The sequence below is a fragment of the Nelumbo nucifera genome, chromosome 1, assembly GCF_055504915.1.
Source record: "Nelumbo nucifera cultivar China Antique chromosome 1, China Antique-T2T, whole genome shotgun sequence".
In the NCBI taxonomy this organism is placed as follows: domain Eukaryota; kingdom Viridiplantae; phylum Streptophyta; class Magnoliopsida; order Proteales; family Nelumbonaceae; genus Nelumbo; species Nelumbo nucifera.
The window spans coordinates 97,657,674-97,674,917 of record NC_142649.1 but is presented as its reverse complement, the minus strand read 5'-3'; the positions used below and the strand labels follow the sequence as shown (position 1 = coordinate 97,674,917).

Sequence of the window (17,244 nt, the reverse complement as noted above, 5' to 3'; positions counted from 1 at the left end):
GGATGAAACCATAAAGCGCCACCCCAACGCCATCGAACTCCAAAGAAGGCCAGGCACGCGCCATCGCACCGACATCCAACCTCAAAAGAAGGTCAGAGACCCACCATCACCGACACTACAAACCACTAGACCTCCGACAACCTCTGCCCGACTATAGCCCAACACCCAAAATAGAGAAGAAGAAACCACCACTAGAGCCACTGCCTGCCGCCACCCCACTACCACCAAACTCCAAAGAAGGCCAAAGATGCGCCACCGCACTGACACCCAACTCCCAAAGAAGGCTAGAGACCTGCCATCATCCACATCGCAAACCATCAGACCTTTGAAAACCTCTGCCCGACTACAACCAACACCCAAAATAGAGAAGAAGAAACCGCCACTGGAGCCACTGGTCGCCATCGCCGAACCCTCCAAGGAAAACGAAAAATTAGGAATTAGTACAAGCAAAAAAGAAAAAGAAAGAATACATAAAAAAGGAGGGAAAAGTAAAAAAATAAAAAAACAATAGGACGCTGGAAAACACCACAAATGTTCAAGCATCATCACCATCTTCAACAGTCGGTGTCGTAGCAGCAATATCCCAACCCCTGATCCACGGCAATGCAACCAAGGCCAATGAAGAAGAAATGACCACTGAAGTAAGAAATAGGGAAAATACCCGATAGTATTTTGTACTTGTCGAGTTCCAATTTAGTACCCTAACTTTAAATATGATAATCTAGTATTCGAATTTTATATTAGTTATGCATATCATGCCTGTGACCTCAAGAGCGATTTAAAAATTTTAAAAATGTCAAAATTACCTATAAAAAATACACTATTTATCACGGAGATCATAACTTTAAAATACACTGTTTGTTGTCGTCTGGCAATTAAAATAGGGTAAAATATAAAAACTTTCCTTGAGTTTTCTGACAATCATAAAAACTTCCCCCATATTTTCACTTTAACAAAAACCTCCCCTATTTTTCACTTTAACAAAAACCTCCCCTATACTTACTAGAAAACATGCAACTACTTCCCTTTTTTAGTTGAAAAGCCAATTTAATGTGCTTATTTTTTTTATATGCCTATTTTGCCCCTCCTTCAAAACACTATTTTTTCTCGAGAACTCAAGACCAGAGTCGCTAGTCTTCTCTCATGTAAAAGACAAAAATGTCCTTACTTGTTGATTAAATTTTCAAAACATGCCCCTCCTCATCACCCATGATCTCCATCATACATTATGTATTCTTCTTCTTCGTCCTTTCATTTGCCCTCCATTAGAAATGTTTGCACCAAAAAGAAAAAGCAAAGTTACGATTTTGTTCGTTTTTAGTATTATTGGATGGATGGTCCTGGGATGTAAATATAACGGATGCATTATAAATGAAAGGCGTGTGTTGTGGAATCACTCTGGGTTTATTTGATTTTGATATTTGTTTCTCTATCTGAACCAAATATGTGCAGAGGAGCTATCATCTCTGATTTCATTTATGTGAAGCATAGTCATAATTTGGCATTGCAAGACCTCTAATCAGAATTTGACACCATCTCCAATCTCATGGGCTTCGACTTCAGCGACAAAGATTCTTCTTTCCTTCTTCTTTTTCTTCTTTTTCTTCTTCTTTTTATTCTTCTTCGACCCATCAACCGAGCAAAAGTGGGAATCTCTTAGACTTTGGTTGGTTTTGAGAGTTTTTTACAGCAAAATGTATTTTCTCTTAGAATGTAGGAACTGGTGATAAGACAAAAAAAAGGAGCATAGTTGGAGCAGATCAAAGCAAGGGTAAAAACAACCAAAAAGAATATTTACAGGTTGGTCCAGAGCTATAACAAATACTTATGCTAATGGTCTAATGGATGTTGTAGTCGTTAGAATACGCCATCTATTAGAGAAATGACAAAGCTAGTCACTCAAGCTTGGTGTCAGGGCTTGTGGTTGCAATGGTTTGTCTTATACTCTCAATTACACGGTAATTCAAATTTTTTTAATTTCATCTGTGTTAATTTGATTATGGTCTTCTAAATTTTGACGAAACATTGATTACAGAACACTTGATTACAGAGCACAGAGGGGATTTAGATCTTGTTTGAAAAGTAGAAAAGATGCTCAAAGCATAGAGGGGATTTAGATCTTCATTACTGCCTACCAGAAGCACAGAAGATGCTTAATTACAGAGCACTTGATCTCCAAAAATTCTACTCAAATGCTTCTGTTTACTACAATGGTGGGTTCCGTACCGTTGCCAATCTACTAAAACATTTTCAAGACACGCTAAGGAGACTCTAGAATTGATTAAGGTCATGGGTATGCGATGGATATGGCAAACAAAAGATAGTGAAACAAACTTGAGAGAGAGAAGGCCGGCGGATTTGGTTCTAAGAAAATGAACAGTGTTTTGGAGGGTATTTTAATAAATTTATATCTAAATAGATAGACATAATGGCAAAATAGGCATATTAAAAAAAAACAAGCACATTAAATAGGCTTTTCAACCAAGGAAGGGAGGTAGTTGCATGTTTTCTAAAATGTACAGGGGAGGTTTCTATTAAAATGAAAACACAAGGAAGGTTTTTATGATTGTCAGAAAACTCAGAGGAGGTTTTTGTATTTTTCCCATTAGAATATAAGACTACAAGCATAGTCTCGTCCTCTATTATAAAGTAAAAAAGTTGTGGCTCACAGTGTAGGCTTCGATGTCCTTGATCCGGTCGTTGTGGAACTGAATGTCATCGCAAGAGAGGCCCAGTAGCTTCACTCTTCGCTTGCTAAATTCCTCTTCGTAGGCTGCCATCTTACCCAACTCCGTCATGCATACCGGAGTGAAGTCCTCTAGGCGAGATAAGATAATGGCCCAGCTATCTCCTATGTAGTCGTGAAGCTTGAATTTTCCTTTTGTGGTTTCGGCTTCCAGGTTTGGAACAGTGTCACCGATCGTCAGTCCAGGCATTTTCAGCACTGAGAGAGCATTCTTCCGATCTAGTACGAGCAATGGCAGCCGATTTCTGACTAGTTTGCTTATTATGTGGCCATTCTTTCCATGCCCATCAAACACCCCACAAATCCACAGAAAACTTTGTGCCATCCCAAGCGATGCACTTCGCGGGCGGAGATAAGAAAGTAAAGCTGAGCTTCCTATACCCAGCCAGCACTGGGTGTAACATGGAAGAGATAGTGAGGGTGGTGGACTCCCTACAGAAGGCAGCGAAGCATAAGGTGGCGACCCCGACAAACTGGAAGCAGGGGATCCCGTCGTCAATGAGGCATGCGGGCGCAACCTCGACGTTAGCCGCTGTTGTTCGGTGCTCACCACCTGGTTCTTCGCTGCGCATGCTAGGTAAGCACTACACGTAGCGTCAGCTGTGGGCATGTCGTCAAACAGTCTGATGGTACCAGACGACTCCTAGAAGTGCGTCAACTCACTTTAGAGCTCGCTGCAGAGTCGTAACATAAACATTCCACAACCCAACTCCACATGCGACGCCATTCTCTATTTATGTGGCATTCAGCTCCATCAGATTACTTGCTGAGTTGCCCCGCCACATTCAATCTTACCTCCTACAGGAACGCAACTCCGACGGTTGCCGTCAAAAATTAGGAACGGAATTGCGGTGTTCAACGAAGGAGACGATGAATAGCGGTGGTGAACGCCAGGTACTATATTGTCGCAAAATGAAAATCCAGAATATTAGATTTTCGCATTTTAAAGTTCTGGTAATAAATTGACGGCTAGGTAATTATCGGGGATTTTCCCTAAAAAATAGGCGAAACCTTGGAACGAAAAATGCCTTACAGACAAACCAAACCGGAGAAGAGAGAGTGAGATCGGTGCAAAACGCACAGGAGAAGGAGAAAAGAGAGAAAGAGGTGTGATTGACAAGAACAAAGAGTGAGGAGTTGGTGTGGTTTGACGAGAAGAGAGCGAGGAGTCGGTGGAGGGACAGGTGAGTATAGACAGTGGGGAGAAGAGAGAGTGAGAGGAGTCAGTGGAGGGACAGGTGAATATTGATGGTGGAAGCTAGAGCCTATGGCCTCTCGTTGCCTACAGCCTAGCCTCTCGAGAACTTGCCGAGCCCAGAGCCTTCAATCCCTCTGTCGAGCCCAGAGCCCAGAGCCCAGAGCATCAAAACCGTGTCCTAATGTATAGAGTAGAGAGAGAAGAGGGAGGCGGGGGAGAGGAGGGAAGCAGAGAGAGAGAGAGAGGGGAAAGATGGAGGCGTGGGAGAGGGGGAAGCAGCCATGTGGGAGAAGGGGGGGAGCAGAGAGAGAGAGAGAGAGAGAGGGGGGGGGGGGGGAAGAGGGAGGAATGGGAGAAGAGGGAAGCAGCTACGTGTCGGGCCCGCACCCCAAAGAGAGAGAGGTGAGGGAGAATGGGAGACCGCCACGTGTCATGGGCTCCGCCAAGAGAAAGGAGGGAAGCAGAGAGAAAGAGAGAGGCAAACACGTACGTGGAAAAAGAAAGAGGGGGGAAGAGGGAGGTGTGGGAGAAAGGGGAGGTAGCCACGTATAGGACCCACCTCCCTTTCTCTCTCGATGGCTAGAGCCTAGGGCTGAGGGCCCCACAGTTATACTATATACACAGTAAAAAGGGAGAGAAAGAAAAAAGTGGGCCCCACATTTAGTGTATAGAGTAGATAGTGGCAGGGGAGAGAAAGTGGGCTATGTGTCGGGCCTATGTTCCCCCCTTCCGCTTTAAAGTATATATCTCAATTCGAATTAGAGACTTGAGCTCGAACTCGAGTTGGGCTCGAGTCAAAAGCTTGGAAGTTCGAGCTTGGCTACTTTGATTGCAGGTCTCTCAAGCATCTGAGGTGCCGAGCCGATGTCTCCCTCAATTGCCGATGTGCCAAATCGAGGTCTCCCTCAGCTCCTGAAGTTTCGAACTAAAGTTTCCCTAGTAGGCAAGGTGTCGAGTTAAGGTCTCCCTTAGTTGACAAGGTGTCGAGTTGAGGTCTCCCTCAGTTGTCGAGGTGCTAAGCCAAGATCTCCCTTAGTGGTCGAGGTGTCGTTTAGCTTGAGCTCGATTTGAATTAGAGACTTGAACTTGAGCTCAGAAGTTCGAGTTTAACTTGGCTCAAAACTCAATTACCTTTGATTGCAGGCCCCCTAGCAACTAAGATGTCGAACTAAGGTCTCCCTCAGTTGGAGAGAGAAAGTGACATTATTGTAATTTATAAGGAGAGAGAGATAGATGGCATTCTTGTAATTTGTGTGTGTGAGAGAGAGAGAGAGTGTAGCATTCTTGTAATTTGAAAGAAAAAAAATAGCAAAAGAGAGTTGGTAGAGAGTGACATTGTGATTTCTATGAAAAAAGGCAAAAAATAAGATTAGATTCCATTTCCCTTATCCTCAGGCCTTCTTACGTACACATTTCAACTTAATATATTTATTAGCAGAGGGGGCCCTGCACTGCAGGGGCTCGCTCATAAACTATTAGGCTTGAGCTTGATTCGAATTAGAGACTTGAGCTCGGTTCGTGTCAAACGCTCAGAAGTTCGAGCTCGGCTACCTTTAATTGCAGGTCTCTTAAGCAACCGAAGTACCAAGCCAAGGTTTCGAGCCGAGGTCTCCTGCAATTGCCGAGGTGCCAAATCAAGGTCTTCCTCAGTTGCTGAAATGTCGAGTTGAGGTTTTCCTAACAGGCAAAGTGTTGAGCTAAGAACTCCCTTAGTTGACAAAGTGCCGAGTTGAGGTCTCCCTCAGTTGTCGAGGTGTTGAGTCGAGATCTCCCTCAGTGACCGAGGCACTGAGCCAAGGTCTCCCTCAATGGTCGAGGTGTCGTCTAGCTCGAACTCAATTCGAATTAGAGACTTGTGCTTGAACTCGAAAATTCGTGCTTGGCTCAATTCGAACTCAACTACCTTTGATTGCAGGTACCCTAGCAGCCAAGATGCCGAACTAAGGTCTCCCTTAGTTGGAGAGAGAATGGAATTCTTGTAATTTATAAGGAGAGAGAGATGGCATTCTTGTAATTTGTAAGAAAAAGAGAAAGAGAGTTAATAAGAGAGTGGCATTCTTGTAATTTGAAAGAAAATAACAAGAAAGAGAGGAAGAGAATTGGTAGGAGAGTGGCATTCTTATAATTTGAAAAAATAAAATAAACAAAAGAGAGAGAGTTAATAGAGAATGACATTCTTGTAATTTCTATGAAAAAAGGCCAAAAATACTGGTAGATTCCATTTCCATGACCTTCTTACGTACACATTTCAGCTTAATATATTTATATAGAGATAGATATTTGTCAGTTATTAATTTACTAATATTATTTAAATAATAAATAAGTTGGCTGGTCAATCTCATAACTCATTTGGCCTTGTATTAATGCATTTTGTATGTATTTGTATCATACATATTTGTATTTGCACTCTTTCCAAACTGAGCTTTTTAGAGGTACAATTTGGTTTGTAGTCAGACCAGATAAACATAAGCCAAAAAAACATGCTTGAGTTCAAGTTGGAGACCTTGATACAAATGGAAATGTCAGAGTTCTTGCATAAATTTTAATTAACAAAGCCCGTGCCATACCAGACCAAACATGAGAGTATTTCATGTATCATGTTTTTTATCACTCATCGGCTCCTATTGTTCCCAAAAAAATCCTCTCTCTGTTGGACCTCTATTTTAACGTTTACCGACAGGTGACAAACCCTGCATTCACCTTTGCATTTCTTTTAAACCGGGCTCCGGGGAGGGCCGAAGCGGGGTGTCTGGTCTCGATTTTCAGTACTCTGAGAGTTTTTACTTACTCTTCTAGTCTCGATTTTCAGTACCCTGAGAGCTTTTACTTGGTCTTTTGTACACTAATTGATTTATTCTTCACTTCTCTAGGCTCTACCCAAGTCTGACCACCGGAATTGACTCGAACAGGCTCCTTTCCTCGGTCAACTTGTGGAGCGCTAAATCACTGCCAAGATTTTATTGCTGTTGGGGCGATTTAATGTTCTTTAGAAAAAGGACGTCTTTGATTTATATCCCCATACATGGCTGGAAGAAACAAACTACGGTGCCAAAGCAAATAGAAGAAATTCTTCTGAAATTTTTCCAGTTCTGTTGATTTGCAATTAGAACCTCCTTTCCTGTTTCACGTACAACTTCACAAACCAATCCTCACTTCTAGACCTTTGAGATACAAAATTCCAGTTGTATTTAACCAAGACTTGCCCAGCACTAGTGTTCTATTCACAGTTTTTGTGTGCATAAAGAGGGAAGAGCCACAGAATGCAAAACATGCTGGGACTCTGGTGTGTTCAAAGATTTGAAACAAACTCCATGACATATATGGTCTATACCAGGTCGGTGTGGGTGTGGTTGTCACATTTACGTTTGCATTGCAGCTGTGAGAGGTACCTCCAGCTCCAACGATTCCCACAAGACGGTAATTCATTGCATCAAGGATGATGAATACTATTTTGCAAGGGAAAAGAACAATATTCCAAGAACACTATTATCAACAAAATAGCATGCACGAGATGAGAAACTGCTCACCTCTTAACAGTGGGGGGAGCTCATTCCTTGCGGTATCTTGCCCAGAACCCCTTTCTTGCAGAATCACTTGCTGACAAGGGTCTAGTGGTCTTTGAACCAAGGGAGAAATGCCGCCTTAGGAAAGGCCCCCCAAAGCTCTTCATGCCGGAACTGGTTCCCATTTTGGGACCTTTCCCTTCCTTTCCGGCACTTTTCCTATGGTCAGACACAATGAAATTGTCATCAAGATCGCTATCCACAATCCTGTTCTTTGATACCCTATAGTTTTTCAATTTCAAATCTGCCTCCATCCTCGATGCTTTTCCAGCTATCTTCAAGATCTGCTTCTCCCCAGCCATACATACAGGGCAAGATGGGTCATACCTATCAGTTTCAGGTGTCATGTTCTCCAAGCACTCTGCATGGTACACATGTCCACATACCAGAATGGCAACCACAGAGAGCTCATTCGTGGCTATGATTTTCTGAGTGCTCCATGAAGATCTCTCAGTCAAAAGCTTTGAGCATATTCCACACGTTTGCAGATCAGTGGAAGGAGAAGCCGAGCAGTGGCTGTTTGATCTTGTTATCTTACCATGGCCATACCCCAGGGTGTCACTGTCAAAAGACCACCTTTCTCTCTGAGAAGAGGCCACAAGTTCTGAAAAGGTGCGCATAGACCAACCATCTGAAGACCCACCATTGGAGCTCATTGTTAGGTCATTGCTGCACATGGAGAGAACAAATGATTGTCTTCCTTCAGAAACCGAATTGTTGTTTGGTGACTTGAATCCCAGGATTCGGCTATCAGAGACCTGTCTAAAGAGCTGGTGTCCTGGTGAGCGGCGGGCTTGCCGTAATGGCATTGAGTCAGCATCAGCATGGCTTTCTGAAAAAGAATCTGCTTTGGAAATAGATGAAGAGGAAACTGAAGGTACAGAAAGCGAAAGCTCCAGCAGTGAAGGATTAGCAAGTGTTGTAGATTCTGTAGAATGCTTCACCTAATAACAGGTGCGAAGATGCAAAAATGTCACCGAATACTCTTAAAAACAGGAGCCATGGGTTAACACATAGGAAATGCTCTTCTATTAAAGTTTCCTAATTATTTCTTACTGACCTCGGTAGAGAAGTTGCTTCCTATGGATAAATCTGTTCAAATCATAAACAAAGACGTTAAATGCAACAGAAAACATGTCTCTTTACAAAAGATTGCAAGTTACAATCTCTTTTTTGTTTTAGTTGAAAATAAGATCATATTCTCATTCAGTAGTCACCCAAATGTAACCCGACAAATCACAGGATGATTCAAAATCAAGACATACATGTGAGTAGTTGTTTATCTAATATGTATTGCTTCTTCAGAAAAGCTGCCCTACAATTTTTGGGTACCTGGATTCCTACAGAATCTCCAACAAGAATCTTTTTCAGGCATAATATAATTTACTCCCCCCACCCACAATGACCATCCTCTTTGAGGAAACCATATTTTTAGGACACAGTCACTAACACTTGTCTCATTTAAATATGTTTTTCAATATTGCCATCTTGTTGGATGAGAAAGAAAATTTAAAGGCTGTTGTTAATGTGGTGAAGCAATGACTAGTAGTTTTGGCCTCCCTAGTAAATGTGGATACTAGTCACCACAAAAAAGATGTATCCAAAATTAAGATATTAATGCAATCTCAAATATATGGTTAATATAATAGAACATCTAACTTACGATTTTGTTTTACAGACATCAAAAAGCAAGGCTAGATAGGCTGATATGGGTGAGTTACAATCTGTTTTTCAAAGAAAGGGTGCAACATTGACCATTTGATGTCAGCCTATTATTTTCCTGGATGCCTGGACTGCTAAAGTGATTTATATAAAAACTCTTAGGTTTGTTAGAATAAACTAACACCAGTGATACATAATATTTTGTACTTGGATGTAAATGTTCAGCTGTTTTTTTCTTTCTTTTGATAGTAAGGTAAATTTTCATTGATAAAAGAAATTACAATACAGATGAAGAGGCTTTACCTTAAGCAAAACTACAACAACCTCTTACATAAAAGGGAAAAAGAAGAAAGAAAAGAAAATACAGATAACCAGATCATCATCAACCAAAAAACCTAAATGAATCTCTGCCAATAATCATATCTTCAAATTCAACTGATTTTATGAATATGCCACTTTCTTATTTACCACAACTACACACACATGCACATTTCTTCACAGTTTCTGAGTCTCTACTAAGATACACATATATAAAGGAATCAGTAATTCAGTAGTGGGGTACAACTCTCCATTTCCTGAGACCTAGGATATGAATGTGATTATCCCACATAATATGCTTATACTTCTTTTATGTTAACTTTTAAACTAACGGACCATTTGATACGGCTTAAATGGCTGAACTGAATGATATTTTGTCTTCTAGTGGATATAAAAATTAAATAATAAAATATTTGAGGGTGTAGTAATTGACCCAACTTCACCTTCAACCATTAAGGAACTTACAACCTCCTGGGTAAACTTATTTACTAAAAGACAAAGCACTAATTCATTCAGTTCAGCCATAGCTGTTATCAAACAGCCCAAAGTACCATTTTCCAATACTTATTTTTTCTAAATTTACTTAAAATTTCCAATAGTACGATTAGTTAGAACCATCTTACATATTTTAGAAGTGATAATGCTATAAACATGTTCAACACACATGCCCATGAAATATCAGGTGTTGTACTGGGTATGTGTCATGTCCAAATCCAACACATGCACACTAGGAAGGCATAGGTATCTGGGCATTACAGACCTGTGCAGTTTTAGGTAACAAAAGAAGAAAGAAATAAAGAAAATTTTAGTGCAAGTTCTGACTAATCTTTGAGTGAATGTGTGACTCCCAGCCAAGGATATCACAACATGTGGATCAAACAAGAAAAATGGTGTAAGGTTCAAGAGGTATATCATTATCTTCTCAAGCTTAAATGAATACCATTACCACTAATGACTAAACTAAATATTTCCATTGTTAGGATCAGGAGGCCGAGGGGTCATTGTATTTGGGAGAGCTTGAACAGATGCACTCTTAGAGAGTAGCATACCTAGTGACCATAGTTGTCAATGCCTCTAGGCAATTCTGAGCAATAGTAGGGTGCCTAATGCCTAGGTGATAAGAATTTTATAAAATAAAGAACTAACTTTTGGCTAGTTCCCTAGTTTTATATACCATTCAGCATGCATGTTAATTGAAAAATAGCAATTAAGAACATTAAATTTCCTCTAAAAACATAGCGAATCATCATATCTAAGAGATAAAAATATTTTAAATATATTAATTTCAATATTTTCAAAAATAATTATTATGATCATAAGTATTTAAAAAGCAATTTCATATCAATTAGAAATTAAAGAAGGCTATAATTTTTTTATCATAATTAAAGAAGGCTATAATTTTATATGATAAAATTTTAAGATAGAAAGTAAAAGAGAAAAAAAAAAACTGCTGTTTTGTTTAATGTCAGAGAGAGAGAGAGAGAGAAGAAAAAATCAAAGAAAAAAAGAAACCACTTTATATTTCTATTGTCCTTCCTTTTTCTCTTCTCAAAACCCTTTGACCTTTTAAATTTCAATAGTAAAACTTTAAAACAAAGTATGGACTATACATTTAGTATATAATAGAATGTTTTAACAGAAACATTAGTAAGAAAAAGCAATATGAATGATATTATAATAAGGCGTCTGCCTTGTCATTTTTGTTCTTAGCAAAAGGAATCAACCCCACAGATGGGAGGAAGTTATTGAATATTCATATGGATCAAACATGTCAAGTCTTTCTTATCCCCATTAATAGTAACTAGATGGTCTTGACTCTTAAATTACCCAATGTTAAATCTCAGTTATCTGGTAGTCCCACTGGAATGAGTCTTCAGCAGGAGAGAAAGGGGGAAATGCCTTCTTCCCCATCTTTTTTCCTAGACCTCAGGTTGATTTTATCCTTCAGTTTGATGGCAGTTGCAGAAGCTTGATGAGCCACAGGGGTCAGGCTGGGACAGGGAATCGAATTATTAATTCCAATGGTGATCTGATTTGGATCTTCAGTGGGCCGATTGGAGAGACAGATGCTGCAGAAACAGAAACCTGTGCTTGGTTGGTGGGTCTGAGATCTGCAGTCGCTGACAACCTTACAGAGGTAGTGGTGGAAGGGGAGTCCAAAAATGTGATCTGCTGGATGAAGAACTTATAAGAAGGTCCTTGGACATTTAATTACATATTAAATGAGATCAAAGAAATCTTGTCTTTTTTAATGTGTCATTTTAGATGGATTCTAGAGAGCTGAAAGTGTAGCTGACAGTTTGGCTAAATCTGGAGTGGGAGTTTGTCTTTTTTTTTTTTTGCATAGTGACTCCTCAATGCCTCTGTAAATTCGAGGATGATCTTTTTTTTTTGGTTTTGGTTCTGCTGGTATATTGCTTGTAAATTTTCTCATGTACATCCTCTTCTTTTTTTGGCAATGAAAGTTACCCTTTTCTCCAAAAAAAAAAAAAAAAGAAAGGGAGGAACTAATTGATCTTGGAGCTACTTACTATCACAACATGTGCAGAGGAAAGAAACCAATACCAAATCATTGAAATAAACAAAAAAGAAAAGAAAAGAATAGATTAGCCAAATGTAAAAAAATGGAGTGCAAATATTAATATCTAACAAAAAGGATTTCTACTTAGCATTTCAATTACAGTAACGAGTTCAAATAAACGGAAAATGCTAAAATCTCAAAGACAGATTAAGAATAATGGAGATAAAACACTTGAAATCTTACAAAATGTAAGAAAGAATGCCACTAGTATACCAAATGGTGCATGTGGAATTTGTATAGAGTAATGCAAGAGCTCCAAGCCTTCCATATGAGAATGATAAAAATTGAACACTCCTATAACATCTTGGTATTGTAACTTCACATGGCAACTACTCATAAAATGATTTATCCCAAATTTTTAATCATATTTTTGGGTAACAAAGTTGTTGAACCTATGAGCTCAGGGTTGTAAAATGCAGGAACAGTCGAACAGCAGTAGGCACCCCAGAAGGTTTTCCTTCAATACCTTTGCATCCAAGCAAAATATACAAAGTAGGGAAAATAAGAAAAAAATGAACTCAAGTAATAGAAAAATCCAGATTTCTACAATTAATCTAGATTGATCCCATGTCCAAAATATAATAAAAGAGAATGGATGAACAGTTAAAACCTACATTACAACCAACTTACCCAAGTTTTACCAGGGAAAATATTTGAAGTTAAAGGGAAAGGGAAAAAAGAAAATGAAAGAGCCATGATATTTACCTGAAGTAGGAGTCCTCAAACTCCCAGTAGTTCCTTCATGAACTGGGGACTTTTGCCACATGGGTGTGTGGAAAGTCTCCGTTGGACTCCCACCATCTGAAACATGTTCTGTTTCCATATCTCTTTGTTCCTTCATCTCCAAACCTACGTTTCTACTGATTCCATGAGGAAATTGATTGATGGGATTCTCCACTTCACCTGCTACACGCCCTCGGTTATCCCACCGAAAGCTCCAAGAGGGTGAATACCTAAGATTGCTATGCAAAGTTTCACTGTCAGTTCTCTTTGGTAGAGCCCTCTCCCTTGCAGCAACACAACAGGTTGACCCCATCCTTGCTCATATATGAAAATCTACCCAGACATTAAGAAACGCATAATTGGTCAAGGAGTGTTAACATAAATTTCCTCATGCCAATGCTGTAGAAACATATTAAGATCCGAGATTTCAAGCTGTCTTTCTTCCTGATAGGTAAGGATGCCAATTGTGCCTGTCAAGAGTAAAAGCACAGGATATATCAAAGCGGTTGATCATTTTATGTATATTTTAATTATAAATCGCTCTATTCAAGTACTTATCAAATACATAATTATTAAAAAGTAAAAAAGGAATGATAATTCAACCCTAGTCATTAACTTAAAGGGTTAAGGTCTATCAGATTTGCTAAATTAAAAGAAAAAAAAATAACAAAAATGTTATCAGAATAAACAATCAAACATTTTCACGATTAACTTGAAAGACTCAAAACTCGGATAAAGCCTAAAGGGACTGGAATCATGGGAAGATGGAAAAGAACAAAATTTCGACTATCCTCAAATAAGAAAGAAACGCCTCCTATGCTTTTAGGATGTAAACTTCAAAATTATAAACACAATCATCAAAGAAAGTAAGCAACTAGACTCTCTCACTAAATGAGATGCAGAGAATCTACTGTGGTTCGGAGTTACAAATCAAAACCCTTAAAGACAACCTCCAAAGTATACAAAACCGACTCCAAACACAGAAAGAAAAGAGCAAACATGATCAATAGCCAAAATTAGTAAAGCAACCAGAACACTAAAAGCACAGTTGCTAAAAAAGAGACTCTTATTCTCAACGGAGGAGAAAAATCATATCAGCTGCCTAAAACAAAGAGGAAACCTGCTTCCAAGTCGAATTTCATCAGTGGTATTGTGGTAGGTTCACGACAACTGCATAATTTCGTCGTAGGCAATCCAGTTAGAAGCAAAAGCCCAAAGTATAGACAATTAAAACCAAAGAGTCTATGTCAGCAACAGAAATGATAGTCAAATCCGTCAGATTAATAAAGCTAGGTTCATAAATTCCATTGAAGACTTATGGGAATTCAAGACCCATTAAAAGAGAAAATTTCGATAAAGAAAAAAAAAATACCAATTTGAGCAACTAAAACATTAAATACCCTTATCGTCAACTTAGAGAGAAAAGCCCGACGAAAGAAAAGAATAAGCAAACACTGATCAACAGTTCACAAAACCAGGGAAAGAACAAGACCAAGGAGCTATACCTAGAAGCCAATTTCATGTGTTCCTTTCATAGGTCTTAAAGCGAGTTTGATTCAAAATCCCCAAAACATGAAGAATCTTACTGCTCCTGTGTCAAAATCAAATGAAATTCGTGGCGGAAAACACCGTAAATCACAGTGGAGTCGGAAATAAACTAGAGTTTTTAGATTCGACGGACGAATTTCTGTCTGGTTTCGAACACTCAAAAGGTGAATCGTGTTAAGTACAGAGCCGAACTCCTATAAAACAGAGAAAACCTGAAACTTGAAGTGAGCATATCGTACCTTTCCCTAGGGTTAGCGTTTCCAAATTCCAAGCGAGGGAGCGACAGAGTCACAAGCAGAACAGACGGAGAGAGATAGAGACAGATGTCTTTCCTTGTTCTTCTGCCTTCAGCGTGGTGTAGGAGAGAGAGAGAGAGAGAGAGAGAGAGTTTTAAACGGAAGCTAACTCCGTCAGAAGTTGTTAATTTCCACCTAGTACGGATGCTGTTAGATTTGACGGAGTTGAAGGGGCGTGCGTGGCACGCTCGGTGGATTTTCATTTTCCACGTCGGATATATTCGACTGTTCGCTACCTTCTTTCTTTTATATAATTTTGTGCTTTTTTTCTTTTAATCACGACTGGTTCCTTCTGCAGCACGCTGAGTGCGTAGTACGCACTCGCTCTTTTTAGGTGCTGTTTGCTTTTAGGTTCTTAACTTTTTTTTTTCTCTATTTTTTTTTTAGGTTTTAACTTTTAACCTAATGACAAAGTATTATATACTATTATGCATTATCAGTCATGCCCATGTCCATGAGCCCATGCCCAATTATAATACTACATCCCTACTCTCCTTCCCTCTTGGGCTAGTGGGCCTTGGTCAAGTGCCGAGGATGATTGAATTTTGAATGAAAGTCTATTACGCTAGATCGTACATTAGCTCAACCAAACAGATAAACAATTATATACCTTATCTTCCCCGGCAGCCCACAAAAGACGGGCGAAGACCCCCAAAGTCATTTTAGAAATTTAATTAAGGAAGGGGATGGGGGCCCGCAAGTCCTTTCCTCCAATCTGTGGGCCTTCCGTTTCATTGATATTTTTGACTAAGAATATGGGCGTTAAAGTTTGGGCAATTGGGCTTCTAGGATAGCCAATCCATGGTTTGGGCTTGGGCCTCGGAAGGTGTAGAAGAAGGACCGAAATGGGATAATCATTCATTCACATTCAACAGTCCCTGATACCCATTCGAATTGATTGATTGAGTTTGAGGGTAAAAAAAAAGAAAGTGAAGTTATTATTAATATAATGAAAGGGTAAATTGCAGATTACCACATTTTACTTTAGGGGGTAGTAGCAATTAAGTAATTAACCCTGAACTTTTATATTAACACAGAGACCCTTCTCCATTAAATTGAATGATGGAAAAAATTTTATCAATATACCTACTTGAAAAACTTGTATAAAATGGAAATTGCAATAAAAAAATCAAGAAACTTCTATGAAAACCTGGAATTACAACATGCAATTATTATTAATTAAACTAGTGAGAAATGGAAATAAAAAAAAATACTAAAAAAAGTCATAGAAAAAAGGGTAATTTAAGAATTTAGAAAAAATTAAGCAGTCATATGATGAGAATCTTTTTTTAAAATTAATAACAGAATGCTAAGGGGAATTTTTGTCAGAATCTGAAAATTTAAGAGATCTTTGTTGCAAATAAAAGTTCAGAAGACAGTAAATAGTGGCTGAGGTGACTTGAATGAATGAAGGAATATATTATATTCCCACAAACACAAAGTTTGTGGCCTGTGGGGATATATGATATATCCTGTTTGTTGTATGTCTGAAATCCAAACCAACTATGGACAGAACGAATCTCCTGAAAGAAAAATAAAATTGGATAAGGTGGAATAATATATTAAGAGTGTGGAGGCCCAGGTTTCATTTCCCTAACTCTCTTGCCTACTTCAACAAAGCCATGCTTGGAATTTGCTTCAAAATCAAGATTCTTTTGGGCAGAACTTGGCAAGCTCGAGATTGGGGCCTGGGGGTTGGTAATTAATTGTCACCCACCTACACGAATCGAATCTGGAATCTGGAATCTGGATTCCCACGAAACTGTTGTGTTGTGTTTAGAAGTCTGAGACCTCACACCCAAGACAGAGAAGGAACAGCCGCCTGCTTCGGAATCAATTCTGCCTAGCTAGGGGGAAGCTATGACCATGACTACTGAGAATATCTCTCTATCTGCTGGGCTGGAATGATTTGCCCAGAGGAGGTGATATGCTTGCTGATCTTATAAACTAGTATACTGTTAGCTCTTGTATCATGTATGGAAGACTACAGCATCCATACATGTGGAGAATCAAGGGGCCTACCTAAAATGCTGAATCTTTTACGGAGAAGTTGATTTGGTGAAGAGAAAGCAAGATTGGATGAGGATTATAATTTGTTGCTTTATTTTTCAAAATAAAACTTTAAGTTTACTTAGCTAGATTATTGCATTATTTGGTCTTGTTTCGCATTATGATTGCAATTAGGGGGAGCATAGATGGTTTGATTCAATTTCAAATCAAAACTTGAAACCTACCTTGTAATGTCAGTTCTACGGTTTTAGAACAAGAGCCTACCCTGTCAATATCAGTTTTGCTCTTGGCAGTATGGGTGTCAATGGACCAGTTTTGTACTGGATCCCGTCCAATCCAAAATCAATTTGGATGGATTGGATGGACCAACAAGACATATTGGATTGGATCAATCTGGTTCAAAATATTTATTAAGTTGGATTAGACCTGGTTCATTCGTAACAAATTTATATTGGATTGGGTTGGATTAAGCCAATATATGATCCATTGATATAAGATCAGAATATATATATATATATATATATATATATATATATATATATATATATATATATATGTCAATGGACCGGATTTGGGTTGAAACCAATCTAAATCAAAAT

The 17,244-nt window shown here is 39.0% G+C and overlaps 1 protein-coding gene across 5 annotated transcripts; it reads right to left on the bottom strand.

The window, feature by feature from the left end:
* Positions 1–7,369: 7,369 nt before the first annotated feature.
* Positions 7,370–14,735, bottom strand: LOC104610574 (uncharacterized). Of its 5 annotated transcripts, none has more exons than XM_019199962.2 (5): positions 14,579–14,679; positions 13,912–13,961; positions 12,774–13,261; positions 8,568–8,599; positions 7,370–8,451 (listed from the first exon to the last, which is right to left on the bottom strand). In XM_019199962.2, exons 3-5 carry the CDS (start codon positions 13,102–13,104, stop codon positions 7,492–7,494), a joined length of 1,323 nt encoding a protein of 440 aa, XP_019055507.1. In that variant the 5' UTR covers positions 13,105–13,261; positions 13,912–13,961; positions 14,579–14,679; the 3' UTR covers positions 7,370–7,491. The 5 variants fall into 5 exon arrangements, with proteins under 5 accessions (XP_019055507.1, XP_019055506.1, XP_019055505.1 ...); XM_019199961.2 differs by lacking the exon at positions 13,912–13,961 and adding an exon at positions 14,297–14,382 and having other exon boundaries at positions 14,579–14,638; XM_019199960.2 differs by lacking the exon at positions 14,579–14,679 and adding an exon at positions 14,297–14,559.
* Positions 14,736–17,244: the final 2,509 nt, after the last annotated feature.

Coding starts and splice junctions, on each gene's coding strand:
- LOC104610574 (XM_010277261.3), bottom strand. CDS start 13,104: ATGGGGTCAACCTGTTGTGTTGCTGCAAGGGAGAGGGCTCTACCAAAG. Junction 8,600..12,773: donor TTTGAGGACTCCTACTTCAG/GTAAATATCATG, acceptor TGATTTGAACAG/ATTTATCCATAGGAAGCAAC. Junction 8,452..8,567: donor GAAGCAACTTCTCTACCGAG/GTCAGTAAGAAA, acceptor ACCTGTTATTAG/GTGAAGCATTCTACAGAATC.